General features: G+C 37.8%; 1 protein-coding gene across 1 annotated transcript; it reads left to right on the top strand.

Annotated features, from left to right (window-relative positions):
* Positions 1 to 979: 979 nt before the first annotated feature.
* pggt1b (protein geranylgeranyltransferase type I, beta subunit) lies at positions 980 to 16,077 on the top strand. The gene is made up of 9 exons (XM_036578455.1): positions 980 to 1,161; positions 2,182 to 2,300; positions 2,668 to 2,735; positions 3,260 to 3,411; positions 4,371 to 4,503; positions 7,280 to 7,325; positions 8,112 to 8,296; positions 11,395 to 11,503; positions 13,491 to 16,077. Exons 1-9 carry the CDS (start codon positions 1,034 to 1,036, stop codon positions 13,637 to 13,639), a joined length of 1,089 nt encoding a protein of 362 aa, XP_036434348.1. The 5' UTR covers positions 980 to 1,033; the 3' UTR covers positions 13,640 to 16,077.
* Positions 16,078 to 21,972: the final 5,895 nt, after the last annotated feature.

Raw genomic sequence — 21,972 nt, 5'->3', positions numbered from 1 at the left:
TTACCACTGTGTTACATACTTATCTTCATCTCCACAATTACATGGGGCACCATCACTTTCTGATTATGCATGCTGTTGTAACATGCATAATGTGGCTTAGCATTGTCATGTTGAAATGAAAAACACATTGTCTTGAAGGCAATATATTTCACTCCACAATAAGTACATATCTTTTGGCGTTAATGGTGCCTTCACAGATTTGCAAGTTACCCATGCTGTGGGCATTAATACACCATACATGTACCTCTCCACCCTGAATGTATTTTCTAAATAGGTTTTAAGCCAAAACCTTTTAAAACTATTGTAGTGACCTGCTACTGACTCGCGCTGCCTCTGAGAAGCTGAATGTGTGTTATTTGTGTTATTTTGTGTCAAGGTCCAAGTTTAGCTAGTGTGTTTTGTGTTGGAGGTTGGTCTACCATGAGTTTCAGTTAATATTTTCCTGTGAGGTAGCATTTAGAAGCATTAAAAGCTTCAGGCGCCTGGTTCCTATCACCACCACTGTGAAAAAATCTGACTCAGTAAGTTTGTTTTGAATGGAGCGTTTCATATCAAACAACTCTCAGTGTCTTTGTTCACATCTTAACCCTTTAGACATGCAGAAATTTTGAAAAGATGGTGGAATTCCCCTTTAATGGGTTGGCACTTGGTAAGTGTATTTAGAGTAACACATTTTACGTCAAAACCACTATGAATGACTACATGTATGTCTTAATAATTCAATTATTCAGAAAATTAGAAAACTACTTGGAGTTCCCCTTTAATGGACTTTAAAACAGGACAACAGTCTGTTGCAGCACTACTGTATCTGTGAGGCTACTCAAAGCGCATATTTTGGACCTGGCTTTGAATATTATTAATATTCAGTTTTTGTTTATGTCCAAAAAAGAAATGGTTCTTGGAGAGAGGGAACTTCTTCCAGCTCTCTACTGCAGCTCTGAGGAGTTTGACAAACGGAACTTTTATTTTGTCGGATGTTTTCCCGTCGGCGGGTGAAGGCCACAAACGGCAGCTACTACCCGCATAAGTAAAGATGGCGGAAGAAGAGAATTTAGCTGATGATTTTGATCAAATTTATTTTTTAAAAGACCGACATGTACGTTTTTTTCAAAGATGCCTCCAGGTGTTACCGGAGCGGTATTCGTCGTATGAAACTAGCAGGTATTTAAAGAAATCAAACCTCCTTTCAAAATATAAAGACATGTTTTGTGGTTGTGCTAGCTGGGCTAGTTAAATATCAGCTAGCGAACGAGGCTGAAGTTGGCTTCTTATTCAAAATTTTCCATTGTGCAGCAGTAAAATCACATTACATTCACAGTGTAACTGCTGCTCCATTTAAGGTGGAACGGGAAAATTCGAACAAGAAGCTGATTAACTGGAAGCACCGGAGCTGGCGAGCTAGCAACCTAGCTTAGCTAGCTAGCGTAGCTAACTTGCCCATTCAAACAGTTGAGCAGAAAGATAGCGTTAACTGTGGGAATGGTAGATTAGAGGGGGGATATTTCTAACGTTTTAGTAATTTATAAGCCATTTTTTTCTGCGACCACGCTGTATACCGACTATACGAATACGTCAATTTGAGAGGCAGCTGAGGATGTCAGTACGATTTTACCTTGCTTGCTGGCAGGAAGTCATCTTTATATCTGTATAGGATAAATTATTAGGAATTTTATCAGCAAAACTCTTAAATTATCGTTTGTAGTAGGGCTGGCCAAAATGACAGTATTTATTGTAATGGTGATAAATTATAGCACGATGTGTCGTATGCTAGTAACATGCTTTTCTGAGTGTATGGTGGATATCGTCAGTACGAGAAAACATTTCCCAACTGCATGTTTGAGTACAAAGAAGGCATCATTAGCCCTGTTTTATTAAACTTAGTGCAGCCCAATATGTGAAATAGTGAAGATGAATCATTGATGTATTCATAGTTTTTGATAGTATTTTCAAAATGTGGCACTACTTGTTCAAATTATCAGAAAAAATTAATATCATATCATGTATTGTGAAAACTACTTGAAGGGTTTGTGATATACATTTTTGCTGTATCGCCCAGCTCTAGTTTGTAGCCATCTTTGCATGTGTTGTGTCCACGGCTGTTCCTGTCTGCCAGTGAATTGCAGTGGAACGCAAGCAGCGTAAATGTAAGATGATTTAAATGTCTTCTTTTTCTTCGTTTAGGTTGACGATTGTATTCTTTGCCCTATCTGGGCTTGATGTTCTCGATGCCTTGGATGTTGTGGACAAGCCCAGCTTGATTGAGTGGGTATACTCACTGCAAGTTGTTCCCACTGAGGACCGTAAGTGATGTTCTCTTCTGGATTTAAAACGTTGTATGACTGCCATTAAATCATCCATACATTTGAACAGTGCATGATTGGAACCAGTAATGGGTTCATATTAATAGCTCTGTTCATAGAAACATTCTACTGATTAGGCTTTGATATAGAGTCCTGAATTCCTTTCAGTAAAGTTGTGTGTTTAACGCTTTGAACCAAATTGAAATAGACAAACTGAGATCATTTTAAACCATATCTGGACTTCTTAAGGCAGCACTAGCAGAGAAACCTTAGTACCACTAGATGGCAGTGTTGATCTTTTTAAATGCTGTAAATCTTAATTTTCTTCATAAGACTGCTGTTTGTCCTTTGTTCTCATTATTGTCAGAGTCCAATCTTGGCCGCTGTGGGTTCCGAGGATCATCGCACATTGGAGTTCCATACAATACCTCAAAGGTTGGTGTATAATTTTGTACAAAGCGAAATATCCGATAAAATACACACTCAAGATCTTAACATATTTATATCAGTAGTGTCTTTTACGTTTCAGCTTGCTTGATTTCAGTGCTTTGAAAATGATTTATTCTGATTTAGAATTTAGCTAGTTCTGCATGTTTTCACAGTTTTTAAATGATCTGTAGGACACTAGGAAACTGTAAATAAAAATAATAAATGTTAGCTGTGTCCAAAATGATGAATGGGATTATAGAAGATCGAGACTGAAAAAGCTGTGTAACAGCTGTATAAAGTGCAGACCAAATCTCAGGGCTGGTAACTTTTCAAAAATTAAGAAAAATATATAAATATAGTATATTATTTCTGATTTTATCCTTTCTTCTTCATAGAATTCTTAATAAATGAGTAAAAATAGTTTTTGATGAATAGTTTGTAGTAATTGCACACACACTGTATAAGACATTATTGCATATAAAATAATAAAAATTAACATGTCTGTGCATGTATATGTTTCTGTAATCTAGGGCCCTGGATCTCCTCATCCTTATGACAGTGGCCATGTGGCTATGACCTACACTGGCCTAGCCTGTCTCATTATTCTGGGAGATGACCTTAGTCGAGTCAATAAAGAGGCTTGCCTGGCAGGCCTAAAGGCCCTGCAACTAGAGGATGGCAGGTATGTGGAGTATAGGTATCAAATGTTTTATCTTTTTATAGAAAACTGTCCACTAGGACAGGCATGTTAGGCTGGGTTCTTTGCAGACCACAGCTCTACAGAGATTAGCATTCTTCCTCCTTATTATTCTGAGTTAATTTTCACAAAGGTCTCGCTAAGTAGCTGGTGTGTTGAACCAGGTGTATTTTATAATGAGGCAGGATGCTGAAGTCTGCAGTGCTGTGCCTCATGTGGGCTAGAGTCTGACGTGTGTGCACTAGGGTTATTCCTTGATAGGTTTCAGAAGGTTTGAATATTGCACATCACAGACACCGAAATAATTACAACATAGGAATACACAGTGATGTTAAGTCTACTGATTGAGCATTTCTGGTTAATGTTTCCTGTATCCAAAGAAAGATGCAGACCTGTTACACCCACAGTCAGGTATTACGTGTTGTAGTTCTCATTAGTCATTAGTAAGATGTATTGCTTGGTTTGAACTGTAGTTTAGTTGCATTTAAATGTCAGAGAAGCCAAAAACAATAAACATCTTATCCAAGGCACAGTTTCCCTTATTGTAATTTGAAGGAAATATCTGTACACCAAATCCTTGGCTGCATTTGAAGCCATTGAACATCTGCACAAAGAGTCTCTTTGACATCACCGTGCATCTTCTTTGCCAGTGTGACTCCAATGCTTGGAATGGATGTTGTCAGTTCCCAATGACTTGACATGCAGTTTTGCTGCATTTACCACAAGGCCATTTTTGTATCATAGATATGTGACCCAGTTTGTGGCGCAGACATTCCAAATGCTTTATGTTTTCCTTTTGATGTAATATCCCACAATACAGCATACATGTGTCTCAGCAGACCTTGTCAAAATAAACCCTCTGGATCAAATGTGTTAAACACAATGCATCGAAGTCTTGTTGACTGTGCAGTGAGTGAGTGGTGTCCGTTTTGTCTGCTGTGAAGTTTCTACGCAGTGCCCGAGGGAAGTGAAAATGACATGAGGTTTGTGTACTGCGCTGCTTGTATCTGCTACATGCTGGATGACTGGTCAGGGATAGACTGCAAGAAAGCCATCGATTACATCAGGGGAAGTATGGTGAGTCTGAGACTCTTCCACTTTGATGTTTAAGAAGTTCCTTCCTCTCTAACAAAGACTTGGCAACCTGCAGTGAGACCCTGGTGTAGTAAACACTCTGCAGAGGAATCTGACGAGCTATTGTATCTTTTCCTTTAATCTTTTTACTTTTATTTAAGAAAGCAAACTGTTATTTTAATCTTAGGCTCTACTGTTGGCGTGAAGTCTTGTTTATTGGCTGATACTGAGGCAATCATTTTTCTTTAAAAATGACTAAGCTTTAAAATAAACTGTCTTTAAGTGAAATACTTCACTTAAGATACCCATAAAAATAAGCTACCATACTCAAACTACTGAAACACTCTACTACTCCACAGAAAGAAGTACATATCCTACAATCTTATACAAACTAACAGAACCACAGTTCTAAATTAGGATGGCATGTATGCACATGTTTGCAGTGAAAAATTCTGCGTGTATATGAAGGAAAAAGTCCCAATCATTCTAAACATGCCGTATTTAAGAACATCATTATGTTTAAATCCTTAACATCTTTGGCTTATTATATACTAAGGCTTATTATTCAGTTACTACATGGACTACACTGTAAACTGGCTGGAGGGTCTTGGGCATTTAAGGTTAACAGCCGTCTTGTAGCTAACAGGCTACTCCCGTTCAGAATTACGTTTTGAACTGAAGTACCTAGTGAATGATTCACTAAAAAACTGCCACATGCAGAATGCATGTCTTACAAGCTTCAAATGTCAGCTGAACTGCCATAAGTAGCAGAGCAGGAAAGTCAATGTACGCTACCAGCTTTAAACACAGAGTGGGAAAGTGAATGTACACCACCAGGTTAATGCTTTAGCTTTGTATAAACATAACATTGAAAATCCAATATAGATTATGGCGGAAATGAGCATGAATGTAGTGGTGATAATCAGATGAACAGCATAAAGTTTTCTACAGTGAAGTACTGCTCTACTGCAAAATGAAATTCATGGCTAACCCTATGTTTATGAATAATATGTCAAAAATTGAGAAGTTAGCCTTGTTAGCATCTTGTTCTAATGCTAATATATATACTCTGTATCAGATCTGTGCCATCACTAGTTACTTTGCATTATTTTATTTCAACGTTTTATTCATTTTTTTATTAAACACTGGGAGCACTTTTTATGAAATGTGCTATGTTAATACATTTTGTAAAATAATAGTAATAATAATAATAATAATAATAATAATGTACTGAAATTAATGAAGAAATCTAAGGTCACCCAAGGTCAGCTTCATATAATGTTTTTATTATTTAATTTTGTTCTGCTTTGTATTTAGTGTTACTGTCAAGTTGTCATGATCAGCCTTCTGTTTTAGATTCTTAGATACACTCATCTACAAACAAAGCCATTGAAACATGATACGAAATATAATCATCTCAGCACAAAAGCCAGGCTATTTTACCTCTGTCCTCCCTTTGAACCGCCTAACCCACAGGGGACTGGGCCAGAGAGGGCAAGGGGGCAAGCACAGAAGAGCAGACAGGCGTGTGTTCCGCTCCCTTTATCTGGCTCGTAGAAAATCTGCTTTCTCTGTTGGTGGCAATTCTAATCTCATAGATTATATAATCCACCATCAGAGCCAGCAGCGGTCCTGTTTTTGTTGATTATAGTGAGTAGTACTTTTAAGAGATAGTGGCTACTACAGTTTCATTTGGGGGGCGGGGGGGGGCTAGCATTGGCCCTGAGCTGCGGGTTATTCCCAGATATCTATAAATGGATGTTGTGATGTGGGCTAGAGGGCTCCTCAGGCCAGTAATCCTCTTATGGATTGCATTTTTGGAGCTTGACTTCTTAAACCTCCCAGGGGCCGAGAAAAGAGATAGTTATAAACATTTGCTTGCTATAGATTGTAAACATGAATTGAAGGCTTCATTTGACTTTCATATAGTGCACACTGTTTTCTTATCCTGTTCTTTGTTTTTCAATGATTGTTCATTTTGAATCTTTTATGGAATTATAAGCTTTTCTATAGTGCTTTTACATCCAAACAGACCCATACATTGCATGCACACTTTGGATGTACATAACTGGCATTGACTGTTTATTCTAAGTGATCATAACTCTATATTCTATGTTGTTATTATAGCTGAGTAGGTTAGTGACTACTTACCATGGAATTGATAAGCACATGGACTATTTAAATTAAAACATGATCAACTGGCTGTATCTAAATAAAACAATATCAGGTAAAACCAGTAATGTGATTTTGAATATGCAGTAATTGTCTAGCCAGCGCAATCAGTTTACTAAACATGATTAAGGTCAGCATTATCATTGCTGAAAAATATCACTCTGAATATATAGTACATTTAAAGACCTTCTGGGGTGGGGATTCATGATTAATTTTATTTTTAACATTATCGAAATAAAGTTTCCACAATGACCACATCATTAAGGGATAATAGAATGGGTCAAATACGCAACACCAAAATGACTTAGATTAGATTAGCTTGGTGGGAATGTAGCCGTGTCTGATATTAGAGCAGTGTGCTTAACCACTGTGCTGTTCAGCCAGTTTCAATGACCTGACAACGTTTCCTTTCTTAACTAATAACCTGTAACAATTCCATAAATGTAGTGACTGTTCACAGTCCCTGTGTTGTTTGTAAAATGTGTGGAGCAGCAACAGCTGCTGTCATAGCAAACCTGCATCATCATAAGGAGGTTTTAGAGGAATTATAGTGTTTTTAATAAGTAATCTCATCATTTTACTTTTTTTTTTTTTTTCCCCCCTCCAGTCTTATGACAATGGGATTGGCCAGGGAGCTGGCTTGGAGTCTCATGGTGAGTAGGCATGATTGGAGATGATGTGTGATGTATGTACATGCAGACACAAACTTACCAGCTGCTTCAGTATGCACCTGCCATCTGGTGTGTCCTTAGAACAATTCAGTGAGTGCGAGCTGTGTTCTCCAGTTACTGAAAGTCTCTGTCTCCAGGCACATTTCGCTATCTATTCATTTCTCCTGAATAGTTACTGCTTAGCTGAGTTTCTACGGCTACTGTGAACACTGTATGGTTTAACAAAGGATCACAGGATATTGCTGACAGCCTCTTTGATCTGCCCAAATCTGTGCCTCAAACAGTAATTCACTGATGCATGGCAGGTCAAACACTATTATTTTGTGGAACTTCCCAGCAACTGAATGTGATGCTGCAGGGAGTATATTACTTTGTGCTGTGTTTGACCTTGTCACTTTATAGAAATCTGAACAGATTTTATTGGCTTTTCTCCTAGTTTGCTGTTGCTGGATTGTTGTAATTGTTACTTAGATTTAGCCTGAAGCTTGTAGTTAATCTTTATTGGGTTGTATAAGTAAAATTACAGTAAATACCCAAATATTATCTTAAATACAGGAACCCCTGTATCCCATTGTTTGCCAAATACAAGATTTATATATCACCATCCCTGTTATACTTCATTCTACATTATTAAATATGCAGTTGTGGTATTTAAGTGCTACCTTTAGGAGGGTTGAAGAGAAGTGATGATAGAGCGCCTATAGCAACTGAAAATGCTAAATGCTACCATTGGGACATGGTGTTATTATTGCACTGCTCTTTCCTCAGGTGGTTCCACGTTTTGTGCCATAGCCACACTGTGTCTGATGGGCAAATTAGAAGAGATGTTCAGTGAGAGAGAGTTGAACAGAATGCGCAGGTGGTGCATCCTCAGACAGCAGAATGGCTTCCATGGGCGCCCCAACAAGCCTGTGGATACATGTTACTCATTCTGGGTGGGCGCAACACTAGAGGTAATGGAGAGTCCACATTTCCAACAAGTCCCTCTTTTTACGTTGTTGATGTTTATTTCCGTGAAGTTACGGTATTTTAAGTAATTTTCTGTAATTGCATTCATGGGGTATTCAAAATGATCCTTCAGCAAAAAATGTGATTTACGCAATTTTCCTCTTATCCCAAATGTAGATGATCAATGGAGACACATTTGGTATCCAAAGTTTAATGTTTTATAGTGTAGCGAACAACTCATGGAAGCTTATACCTCAACATTACAGGAACATTAAGTAAAGCCACTTGTTCATATCTGCCACCAGGGAAGTTATTCCTTGTGCATGTCCGCGCTGGCAACAGTAAAATCATTTCATCAATTTCAATATGTAGAACCAGAGCTTTCTGTGTGCTGCTGTGTTTTCTATCAGTCAGTATATTAAATATGCACAAGGCTTTCATTCTTCTTGGATGCACTGTTTTATGAGCTCATTTAGAACAGAATATGCACTGATAAGAGCTCAGTATTGAATTGTTTAATTTTAGTAAACATAAAATACTGATGTGTGACGTATCCTTCTATTTTTGTTCTTAATGATATTTTGTGACAAGCTGAATAAAAATAATTTTTAACCAAATACACAAACACAAAAAACGTCATGTTGAGTAGTTAGATTTGCTTAGTGTTTTTTGATATACTTTAAAAACGGACTAAAGTATAGATAAAATATTCTCAGAAAAGTCTCAGAATAGCTAATACTGTTGGTTTTAGTATTGCAATGTACTTTTGCATGTTTTTGTCCATACTTGGCCTTGTAGCTCCTGTGTGCACCAAACATGCTATAGGTCATTGACTTTATTTGGGGAAAGGAGAAAATTGCATACTTTTTTGTTGTTGTAAGAACACAATCAATTGTGCTTTGATAGAGGGGAAGTTAGTGCTTTGCTGTCCTGACTCTTAAGCATTGCAGTCACTTCCTTTAGGAAGACAGGAAGTTTTCTGGGGTTTTTTTCTACACGTTCAGCTGATGGCTACATGACTACAGTTCTAGTTTACTGCTCCTTTGGATATATTGTGTATAGAGATATTAGATACTGCTGTGATACCAAGGCTTCACGACTCTTCCTCACAGTGCTGTGTTGGTGTTTCACAGCTTGCATGTTGGCTGTGTAAGCACACATCAGCAGTGTGTATTGCCTGTGTTGTGTGTTTGCCCTGAGCAGGGACCTTTCACCATCTGCTACAGCTGCAAATGATTGTTTCTTTACATGCACTATATTAGTTTGCATCTTATTTCCCATCTATGGTCTGTTCCAGGAAATACACTTTGGTTCTTTTAATACAACATGTATAGCTTTTTCATTGACCTGGTTTTGCACTGTATGTTGTATCACAGTTATTATAGTTCAGACCATCACTTCCTCTCATTAAGTACATGGAAATGTGGAAAAAGCAGCGAAACTGTTGAACTTCTTCTAAAAGAAGGATTGCATAGCTCACTAAGGGGCAGAACATTCCATTGCAGTGTTAATGCTTGGTTTGACTAAAAGATTCAGTAAAAACTGGATTATTTAGACACCCTGATTTTAAGGTCAGAGCCCAGCCCTCTCAGTAGATCAAGTACTATTATTATTGTAAGTAAATTCTATGAAACACTAATGATTATACACCAGCCCTGACTGAAAAAAACAGGTGTGTGCATACTGCCTAAGGGCAGTTCATCTTTGTTTGTTTAAAGTAGTATAAAGCATTCCAAGAAATCGGGAAGGTGCAAGTAAAGCTAACACTTTACTTGTCAGTTGCAAATTATTAGACCTAAAGGGGCTGGCAATATGACTGCAGGTATTGATGCTCTCTGATATAAACAACTCGGTGTTCCTTAGGATTTGTAATTTGATGGTCATTAACCATTAAAAACTATAAACAATATTTCAACAGGAGTGAAAAGGTAGAAAAACTCAGTACTATGTGAGCGTTTCAGACCACATGGCAATTGACAAATGCCATAGCCATGGTAACATAAACAGCCCTATGGCAGCAGGCTTTTGTGCAGATGTTTTTTTTAAGCTTTTATTTTCTGGCAGAAGTTGAACTTTGAATCTGTATGAGAGATGGGATTACAGTGGTAAAAATGCATTCAGTCGGAAGTGACTACAGTATCTGTGGTGATGTTGGTGACTAACGCATTTGACCAATCGTCATTTGCTAGCAGTAGTTAGTCGTGGGCTGGAGGTTAGGGAACCGGGAATGTCGCCGGTTCGATCCCCTCAGCTGACAGTACGTGACTGAAGTGCCCTTGAGCAAGGCACCTAACCCCCAGTTGCTCCCCAGGCGCTGTGGATTGGGCTGCTCACTGCTCCGGGCAAGTGGGCTCACCGCCCCCTAGTGTGTGTGTTCACTAGTGTGCATGTATGTGGGTGTTTCACTGCGCGGATGGGTTAAATGTGGAGGTCTAATTCCTCTGTGTGCAAACACAGTAGGCTTATGGTTCTGAAAAAAGTCAGAATGCAGAAAGTTACAACGTACAATTTCTGCCTGGCATCTCTGGCATCTAGAGAGGAATAGAAGGAACAGTTCTATCAACAAGCTGCTCTCCAAAGCCAGTCTCACCTGTATGAAATTGTAGAATTGATCCATCATAAACTGGTAGACACTGCAAAAGATTAATTTGTGTTTATAATTAAAGTCATGAATTTTACCATTGTTGAGGGATGTTTTTAAAATGTTAGCTAGCTTGCTTAGGAGAAATATAATGAAAAATCTGCCAAAATTCTGATTAGTCTGGGGATTATTTGATGTCAGTGTCTTCTGTTATAGTCCTGCCCAACTCCAGTTCAACCGAGGAAACACAGAAGGGCAAAAATATCTCAATCAAAATGGCAAATATTGTGTTTTTTTTAAAGTGGAAGTCAATAATAAATTCATGCCGTACAGCTAAAACCATAAACAGATTTGCAGAATAAGTTCATCCTCTTTGAAATCTGTTTCATTATCTGTATTATTTTGAATAGTTAAAAACTTGTACTATAGCACATTGTTACTGTCAGCATGTACAGTAAGTCAAGACATAGCACAGACTCTGAGTAAACCACTTGAACTAACTTCTGCTATTCTGTTTCTCAGCTTCTAGATGTATTTCAGTTCACTAATTTTGAAAAGAACCGGAACTACATCCTGTCCACTCAAGACAGCCTGGTGGGAGGCTTTGCCAAATGGCCAGACAGCCATCCAGGTGAGATTACTGTTCTCTCTGCAGTGGTGTGTGTGCATATGTGCACATTCGACATTGTTAGTTGAAACCGCAGTGTAACTCAGTACATGAGTGCTGAATGTCTTATTGATGAGATGTTTGTCCAGACTTGCAGGGCTGAGAAAGAACAGTTTCGGGTTACTGGAACATGTGAACGCTTCTGTTAATGTCCAGAATTTTTCTAGATCTCTAGTAGAAAGGTGATCATAAGTAATAATTTAAAATTATAAATGCTCTATTTATGTACTGTAAGTTCTAGAACATTCCCCTGAGAGGAACCTGATCATTTTTGAAGGATGCACTTGTTACATTGATTTATTTGCTTACTAATGTGGATTGATGTATTGCTGTTCAGTTTAATCCAGAATGTTTTCATTATAACTCAATATAGACCACATGCTGTGCAGGAAAATCCTTTTACGGAGGCTCTCTTGGGAGTGTCAGGGCATTTTAAAAGGGTCTTCATGCATTATTCATGAGCCCTTACACTGTATTATATCAGACTCATCTGATTTTCATCTTGGTGTGTAGATATTATCTTTGCATCCACAAAAGCAGAAAGACACACTAAATCAAAACTTAATGGGTTTCACTGTGATGTTCTAGAATTAGGGCTTCACAATACATTGCTTTTTGATCAATATCTTTACGGGTCTTTGCAAGACTGACATCATAGAAGGCTGCAATATTCAAACGCCTGCTATGAAATCACCAAGTTTTTGCTTTATTCCAGTAGAGTGTTTTAATAAAACAAGGCATGCAAATGATATAACAAATGTAAATACCTTTGGTCAAATTTATAATTTAGGCCAGTCTTTAATAATAATCAATGATTCTGCAAAGTACTTTTAATAAATTTCAAGGCATCACAGTAAAATCGCAGTATGGTGTTCTGTTCATCATACAACTCTAGCTAGACTGATTAGCAATGGCTTGGTTCAGTTTTTTTTATCATTAATGTTGAAGTTGAGCTGGGCGATATACGCCTTTACAAGTGTTCAGTAATAATTTCAGCTTAAATAGCAGCATCCATGTTGCCACACTGGTGAAAATATACAATATAAAATAGTATAATAGTTCGTAACAAAATAGTCCAATCAAAACATGCTATGGCAAGGTTATAGCACATTATTTTAGCATAGAGTACCTTTACTTAGGAAGTATGGATCCATTAACTGTATTCATGCAAACTCAAAGGGCAATTCCACAGATTTTCAGACTTTCTGCATAAATAAATCCATTAGATGTTAGCAGAGTCTTTCAGAGTGGTTTGATGTGCACAATGCACCATTCTTAAATAAAAAAGAAATAAAACTACATGAAATGATTATGAATATGCTGCCTGATGTCACTATTTTACAATAGTTTTGTTTTTAGATAAGCTTTCGGCCCAAAACATTTTTTTTATTTTTATTGAAATAAGTTTAAAATAAGACTTAGAAGTCATAGGTAAACATTTTTAAAGTTTCAAAACATACCATTCACTATGCAGTCCATGCAGTTCATATATGAAAATTATGCTGCAAAACCAGCTTTTTTTGAATACCTGTGATGTCACGAGAATCAACTTGTCTTACATATATCCACCTATTCAGCCAACAGCAGTTTGGCCCCACCCATTCATAGTGAAGTTCTAAGGAGTGTTTAATGGCAGAGAGGTACATGCACGGAGAATAGTACCCAAAGAACAGGAAGTGTACGTGCGTGTGTTTTAGTCAAATCAGTGGAATTCTCCTTCAAAAATCAAGTACTTTGACTTATTTGCAAAATGTTGTGCCGTTGAAACCTATTATCATCACCAGCTCTACATTGTGCATGTCCTAATTTACATATCGAGTCCGTTTATGGATATTCTGCCTCTGTGCTCTGTACCAGTAGCTTGAATAGCAGTAGCAGTCGCCATATGTGTGCTGTTCAGCTGACCTACTTTCCCTGCCTCTCCCCCCCATCACAACCTTCTGTGTCTCAGACCCTCTGCACACGTACTTCGGCATCTGTGGCCTGAGCCTGATAGGCGAGCCCAACCTGCGTAAAGTGCACCCAGCCCTCAATGTCAGCGACAGGGCCTTCGAGTATCTGCAGCAGCTGCATCGGACGTGGAGAGAAAGCTGCACATGACAGCATGCCCTCCCACAATCCCGCCACTGTCTGCATCAAGACCACAGCAGCCTACAAGCCATGTGCAGCCCCCGGCAAGTCCAGCCTCGCCCCTCTGAAGCCCAGCCTCATTCACCTTAGCAATAGAAACTGATTGGACCACGGACCGCCGCCCAAAAAGGAGGGCAGGGAGGAAGGACATGATGAATAAGTTATACGGTCTGGCATGATTAATTATTAAAAGTGAAACTGTTAGAGTCGCTGCTTGGCCTGTGCTGACCGTTTGTTTGGGTCGTCTACACATGAACAAGATTTGTTTCTCCCTGATGCATTGTTTTTTCTGGGTTAGACATTGAGAAACATGAAACATTTGGGTAGGGCCATACAACTTCATCTCTAATTCACTTGATGTTTTTTTTGCCTTGGAAGTTTTTTTATTTCTATACATGAAAGCAATCTAATAATGTTGATAATGTACAAACCACGTTTTTGGTTCAGACATTTTGTAAAATGCAATAAAAACAAAAATCTGTAATTTGTTACTTCTCTTGAACCTTTATTTAACTGACAAAAGTACAAAGATTTCCAATTTGTACACTGACCAACTTATTTGTGTTTTGTAAATATAAACAAATTTAGAATTTAATAATTGCAGCACACAAAATTTGGGACAGAGGCATGTTTACCGCTATGTTTACCGCTATGTTACATCACCTTTGCCTTTTAATTACACTTTTTAATCTTTTCAGAACTGAGGATACTAATTGCAGTTTTGCAAGTGGAATTTGTGCCCATTGTTGCTTGATACAAGACTTCAGCTGCTCAACCGTCCATGGTTGTCATTTTCTGATTCTCCTCTTCATGAACCATACATTTTCAATAGGAGACAGATCTGGACTGCAGGTCGGCCAGTCAAGCACACACACTTTGTGTCTGCAAAGCCATGCTGTTGTGGCATGTGCAGAATGAGGCCTGGCGTTGTCTTGCTAAAATAACTATGGACTTCCTGGGAAAAGAAGTCATCTTGATGGCAGCATGTGTCTCTCTGAAATCCTTTTATATGCCTCCACGTCAGTGGTACTTTCACACATATGCAAGTCACCCATGCTGTGGGCACGAACATGCTGAAATGTGGACTCATCTGAACACAGCATACATTTCCACTGTCTTTTAGATCATCTGAGATAAGCGCGGGCCCAGAGAATCCAGCAGCGTTACGGCATAGAATTGATGTATGGATTTCTCTTTGCGTAAGAGTTCAAGTCAAACGGGGGGACATTCTGGGTCATTGTTCTTCAGACATTAGCGTTTACCCTCATCTAACGCTTTGAATTCAGTTCATGAAGGCCTTGATAATTAGCTGATGAGTCAAACCAGGTGTAGTTTAATGAGGCAACGTGCTGAAGTCTGCAGTGTTTTTGCCAGTGAGGAGCTTGACACGTGCCCTACACGGACTGAGGTTTCTCTGGATTTCCTGAACATTATGTAGAATAGATTGTGAAAGACCTAGATTCTTTGCAACCTTGCATTGAGAAATGTTATTTGACTGTTTGACAATTCTCTCACAAAGTTTGGCACAAATTGGTGAACCCATTTTGCAAAGACTGAGCCTTTGGTGGATGCTCCTTTTATACCAATTATGATCTCCTCATCAGTTCACCTGCTTATTGTGGAATGTTTCAAAACTGCAATTTAAATATTCTATAAATCTTTCACTCTTATTTTGCTTCTGTCCCCTTTTTGAGTGTGTGGCAGGCATCAAATTCAAAATTTGTATTTACAAAATACAGATTGGTCAACCAAAACATTGTCATTTCTTTGTACTTTTGTCAATCAAGTAAAGGTTTCAAGAGTGCGTTTTAGAAAATGTCTCAACTTTTCTGGAAATGGGGTTTGTAGATTAAAATATCTATTCAGTGCAACGTCTCCTTTAAAATATTCTTATGAATATTCTTTAATATTCTGTACAGTATTCTTTTTGTCACTCTATATAATGTGTTGTATCATTTGATATCTTTTTCAAAGCAAAAGCTGATTATTTTAGAAGTTGTTTTACTGAAACAGACCATGTAGTCAAAAGACTGTCTTCTCATTGAATGTGCCTCAGATATGTAACTGTGCACCCAACTTTAGAACAAACTTCTATTCTTTTCACTCTTTGCCTGTGTTGCTGCAAATTGACGTCTCTTCTCAAGAAGACACTTGAATGTTCGCTTCAAGGTTGAGGGAAAAAAAAAGAATTTATTTTTTCTATAAATATACGGATATCAATGTCAAAGGGATGTCAGTGATGGCACTCACCTTTCTATTGTTATGAAGTGCTAATACTGTAAATTGCAATTCCAGTGAGTGTTAATGAATTACTGAATAGCATATTCTCATGTCAGATAAGTAAACAATTATAACTGCTGGTGAGGCGGTGCATATTTAATTGGGAATAAAATGAAATTTTGAATTTCCATTGCGTTTTGTCCTGGGTTTATTTCGACGATTTCTATGACATTGTCATCGATTAATATGATTTTTGCATAATTCAGTGCTTTAGATGTAAACAAAGTCATTCAGAGTGGTTTGATGTGAAATGGTGCATTGTAGAGAAACTTACTCAGGTTTCTGTACAGTGGCGGTGATAGGAACCAGGGGTTGTGACCTCTAAAAAAATGTTTTGGTCTAAAATCTCATTTTTAAGCTGTCATAAAGCAATATCTCAAGCATCAGACAGTACATACATAACCATTTTATGTAATAACTTTCTGGTAACTTTCTGGAGGGAACTTTTGGAGGCATTAAACTCTTCAGACGTCTGGTTCCAATCAGCACCACTGTAAACATCTCTGAACAGTACACTTCAAACCACTCTCAGTGACTTTACATCTTAATGATTTGATTTTGATGAAATCTTTAAAAATCTGTGGAATTCTACTTTAAAAAAGAGCACTTAATGTACGCTTGGGGTTAAAACTACATAATAACCTAATGCCCACATTGGTGCTGATTCCCCAGTATGAAGTGCAATCAAATTGATTAACAGAAAGACAAAAGAGTAGGATAACAGAAAGAATCCATTCAGAAATTAAGCTGATAACACATTGCTACAGAGAGGTCCAGTGGGGATGCTCAACTCTATAATTGAACTAATTTGATGAATACGCTATAAATGAGGCCAAAGGAGAAACAGATTTACTTTTTATTAGAGTTTACTGAATAAATTCATTTTCAATGAAACACAACTACCTAAATCACTGATTTTCAGTAACTCTCAGATTGACCTTCGCTGGGATGAATATAACCCTGTTGTACACTAATTCTTAATTTGTGTAAAAAGTATTTTCTGTGATTGCTTTGTGTTTCTGAACTCAGACTAATTTGTGATGCCACTTAATAAGCCAGCAGCTCTGAGTCAATATCAAAGTCTAGCAATATTGATTCAGAGGAAATGCAATTCTGGCTTTTGCTGCAGGTTCCACAGGCAATGATTTTCCAACAAATGAAGTGAAGTTGGCTTTGATAAACTATGAGCAAAGTCTACAGACACATCATCTGAACTTGAACTAAATGACTGAATGATTAAGTTTAAATATTGTTTATTTTTCATTATTTGTAATAGCACAACCTCGCTACATAGCTTTAGTATTTAGTATTAGTAGGGGTGGGGGAAAAAATCGATTCTTAGATGCATCGTGATGCGGATGTGAACGATTCTGAATCGATTCACAAATGTCAAAAATCAATTTTCTAAATATTTAATTTATAACGTAATGTTGACGGAACGCAAAAGGCGGAACTTGGAAGTGCGGAATTGCGGCGCCCGGACAGTCTGTGGCAGCACATAACAAAAACACTACTGGATGAGCGAGAAATCCGACCGGCTCCCTCTGCATTAAAGGCAAGGTTAGATCAGGAGTCACAACACAAATGATAAGAAGAGACATTTTGTCCTTTCAACAAAAATCAAACCACCTTGGGAGCCACAACATTTAACGTCCAGTATGTCTCAGTATGCGCTGATGTCCTAGTATAGACTAAACAATATAAACGAAAACGATTTACTTCGCTCTGCTTTAAGCTTTGCGATTTTATCGCATTTTAAGCAGCTTCTTGTGCTCCAAACAAGAGCACTGAATGAGAGCCTTCTAATTCACTTGCCACATCACTTCCATCTGTTTTATTAAAAAAGATATTGGAAGTAAATTCATTATGGATCATTACAAATACTTTGCTTTAAAGGTACCAAGTCACTTTAAATAACAACACTGAGTCACTTAGTCACTTTAAAATGTATATTGTCTCTATATTCTGTATATATTTTGTGTATATTTAATATATTTCAGTTGGTTTTTCTTGTATTTTTATTTTTACTAATTTACTTTCTGTAGTGATTAGAGTCTCACCACAAGCATTTCAATGCATAAATGTCCTCACATGTTGTGCAAATGACAAATAAACTTGAAACTTGAACTCGAAACTTGAGCTAACACAGTGAGAAAATATAAATGCTATATAGAAAAAAAGATGCATCGAGATGCATCGATAATCGTTTAATAATCGCATCGCAGCCCTCTGAATCGTAATCGAATCGAGTCGTGAGGTGCCTAGAGATTCCCACCCCTAAGTATTAGTATTGAGTAGTACTTAGTATTGAGAATCAATGCTAAGCAGCTCATTGCTTTTCACTGTGCTTAAACACAGTCTAATGGGCCACTCAGTTAAGCCTCAAAAACCCGATAAATCTCCTTTTCAAAAACATAAAACTCACAAAAGTGTGTATTCATAAGCGTAGTCTAGTTGTATGTGTTTTACCTTTAAAATAAATTGCAAACTATATTTTTATCAGGGTTCTTTTGACTATGCTAATGTCTGGAACAGGACGTTGCGCATCTGCATTTTTTTTAAACCAAAATGTGAAATTGCTGTTTATTTAAAACGTGTGATGAATTAACACTAACTACACATAGATCCTGATGACTCTACTGTTATTTTCATTGGAAAGTCTCTGTTTACACAGGAAGTAATGACAGTAGTGAATGCTAGCGGTCTGTTTTCTTGTAGGCAGGCTGAAAAAAGTCATTTCTTTCACAGTCACGGATACATAAAACGATTATTTACTTGATGCAGTTCCATTCACACAGCTGACAACAGCAAATTAAAATGAAGCTCAACTGTAGATCAACTGTTGGAAGACATCTACTTCCTCTTTCTCTGCGGTACTGTCAAACCAGGATACAACTTAGAGCTTCCCATTTCGTTAATCAGTATTAACCAAATGTTATATTGCTATTATTTAAACATACACCAATCAGCTATAACATTAAAACACCTCCTTGTTTCTACACTCATTGTCCACTTTATCAGATCCACTTAACATAGAGGAGCACTTTGTAGCTCCACAATTGCAGACTGTAGTCCATCTGTTTCACTGTGCACTTTGATAAATTAGCCTCCATTCATCCTGTGTTTCAGTGTTCAGAACCCCGATCAGGACCACCACAGAGCAGGTATTATTTGGGTGGTGGATCATTCTCAGCACTGCAGTGACACTGACATGGTGGTGACAAGTTAGTGTGTGTTGCACTGGTACGAGTGGATCAGACACAGCAGTGCTGCTGGAGTTTTTAAACACCGTGTCCACTCACTGTCCACTCTATTGGACACACCTACCTTGTTGTTCCACCCTGTAGATGTAAAGTCAGAGACAGTAGCTCATCTGTTTCTGCATACTTTGTGTTGGTCATCCTCTTGTCCTTCATCAGTGGTCAGTTTCTGGATGCTGTTCACTGAATATTTCTGGTTGGTGGACTTTTCTCTGTCCAGCAGTGACACTGAGATGTTTAAAACCTCAGTCTACCACAAAGTGCGTTTGTATGGTAAGTGGAGCTGATAAAATGGACAATGAGTGTAGAAACAAGGAGGTGGTTTTAACGTTATGGCTGATTGGTGTATAATACACAGTGGAATGTGTTAGTATTCTGTGAGATCTGCATTTTCAAAATGGAAATGTTAAAAGTGGACCCCCTCCCACACCCCCCGAGGTACACTTTTAACATTTGTGTGGATTTATGTATCAAGTCATAATTAATTTTTACATGATCAGCCTTTACATGATCTTTAACACTCAGAATTAAACATTTTTACCTTTAAACTCTCAAATTGAGCACAGGCGTGATTCAGCACAGAAAACGTGCACATTTACATGCTGAGGAAGGCTGTCTGTGATTAAGATCTATTAGATAATTATTTATTAGTGAGTTTAATAAATATTTTGGGCAATTATACTTGTGCTGTCTGAGCTCTTTCATTTGAAGAAAAAAAACATAAAATGTGGCCTGTGCAAAACTTGTGGCACATGATATTTTAATGTTTTATTTTTTCCGATATGTTAAATTCACCAGATAAATATATTGTGCACTAAATATGACTACACATGATTGTATGTTTACGTACTCCATCAAACTTGTGTTTAAAAAAAATGTTACAGATTTGGTGAGCAGGCTCTCTAAAGACTTAACTGACTGCCCCATAGGATTGTGTTATGTCTAAGTCAGAAGCTGCAGTTTCTTAGTTCTAAAGCTATCAGCAAGATTGTGCTATGCATAATAGAAAATGATGAGAAACAACAATTTTATTGAGGCCTGAGATAAAAAAAGGGCAAATCTACCCTTAAGCACAGTGTTGGTTTGCAGCTTGGCCAGACAAGCCAGCACAGTCAAAGTATTTCAGTTTCCTTTCTGTTTTAGCATCATTTCAGAGAATTTATTACCAACATGACTAAAAAAAATTAAATGTAACTCAATATCTGAAAATTCATTAAAGGACTTTCATACAATATACTTCAGTAATGGGCTCCAAATATATGAGTGTAGAGCTGTGTGAGCATGTTTGGGCATTATTTAAATGATGCCGTTGTGCATTTCCACAGATGAGGCAAAATTCAAGTTGAAATGAGTTGTGTTGACCTCAGGCATTGAACAGGAATAGCATCACATGATTCACTAGCCTTTCTGCACGGCAGAATTCTAATTTCCTCTCTACTGGGTCGTGTTAGTAATGCATAAATTTCCCCATGGCGTGCAGACCTTTGTTGGAATTTATTGGTTGCCAAACGCTTGACCTAATTGCATTATTTGTCTCCGAACAAAGATTTATTCAAACAAATGCATAATCTGTGCTCATTTTTCACACTGTGACCTGATAACCAACCTGTGATTGCCATCATTATCTCACAGTGGGATGATAACTGAAAATTAGAATATGAAAAATAATTTTAGGCCTTGTAATTCGGCATAGTCTTGTGGATTACGTGGCACTCTGGCAGTCAGCATGACTGATTTAAATAGTGCCATGTTCAGTATTGTTGACTGTAATCACAGGCTTAACTCTAGGATGTAGTAAATGTTAGGGCGGGTTCAGGAATTGTGAGCCATCAGGGGAATGGTAGTCGGTTGGCCAAGACATGTTTGTGTCTGAAGCTTGCTTCTTTAGTTTTGCACTGGAGCTACAGGACTAAGTAAAAAAAATAGCTCCAGTGCAAAACTACAGAGGCAAAAATTTAACCCCAAACATATCTTGGCTGATTAGCTACATTTGCGATAAAGGGAGATGGTGTGAACTAGATTTTTTGATGAACCACTCATTTGAGAAACTCTTGTTTCTTGCCGTTTTCAGTAATGTATTACTGAAATACTCTAGATAGTCTTATTAAATTACAAAGGAACACTACATGTCTAAAAGTACCCAGATAATCTGTCTAATTATAGTATATTACTATTTATTACTATTTTAGCTTGTATACATCATGGTCAGGATCCTCACAAGACCACCACTGAGCAGTTATTGTTTGGGTGGTGGATCATTCTCAGCACTGCAGTGGCACTGATGTGGTGGTGGCGTGTTAGTATGTAGCATTAGCACAAGTGGATCAGACACAACAGTGCTGCTGAAGTTTTTAAACACTGTGTCCACTCACTGTCCGCTTTTGTGTTTGTGTGCGACACAGAGCTGATCTCACATCTCAGTGTTAGAGCTGGGCTGAGAATTATCTAGCCAACAGAGTCCTGAGGTCAGAAACTGACAGCTGATGAAGGACTAGATAATGATCAACATAAAACTGTGCAGCAACAGATAAGCTATCATCTCTAACTTTACATCTACAAGTTAGGAGTGTCTAATAGGGTGAACATTGCATGAATACAGGGTTTAAAAACACCAGTTTCATTACAATAAGTGCAGTGCTGAGAATGATGCACCACTCAAATAATACCTACTCTGTGGTGGTCCTGACCATTGAAGGACGTGCTAACTAATTTAGCAGTGAAACAGATGGACAACAAACTGTAATTGCAGAACTACAAAATGCA

This window comes from Colossoma macropomum, unplaced genomic scaffold, assembly GCF_904425465.1.
Source record: "Colossoma macropomum unplaced genomic scaffold, Colossoma_macropomum, whole genome shotgun sequence".
In the NCBI taxonomy this organism is placed as follows: domain Eukaryota; kingdom Metazoa; phylum Chordata; class Actinopteri; order Characiformes; family Serrasalmidae; genus Colossoma; species Colossoma macropomum.
This window is presented reverse-complemented; position numbering and strand designations above follow the sequence as displayed.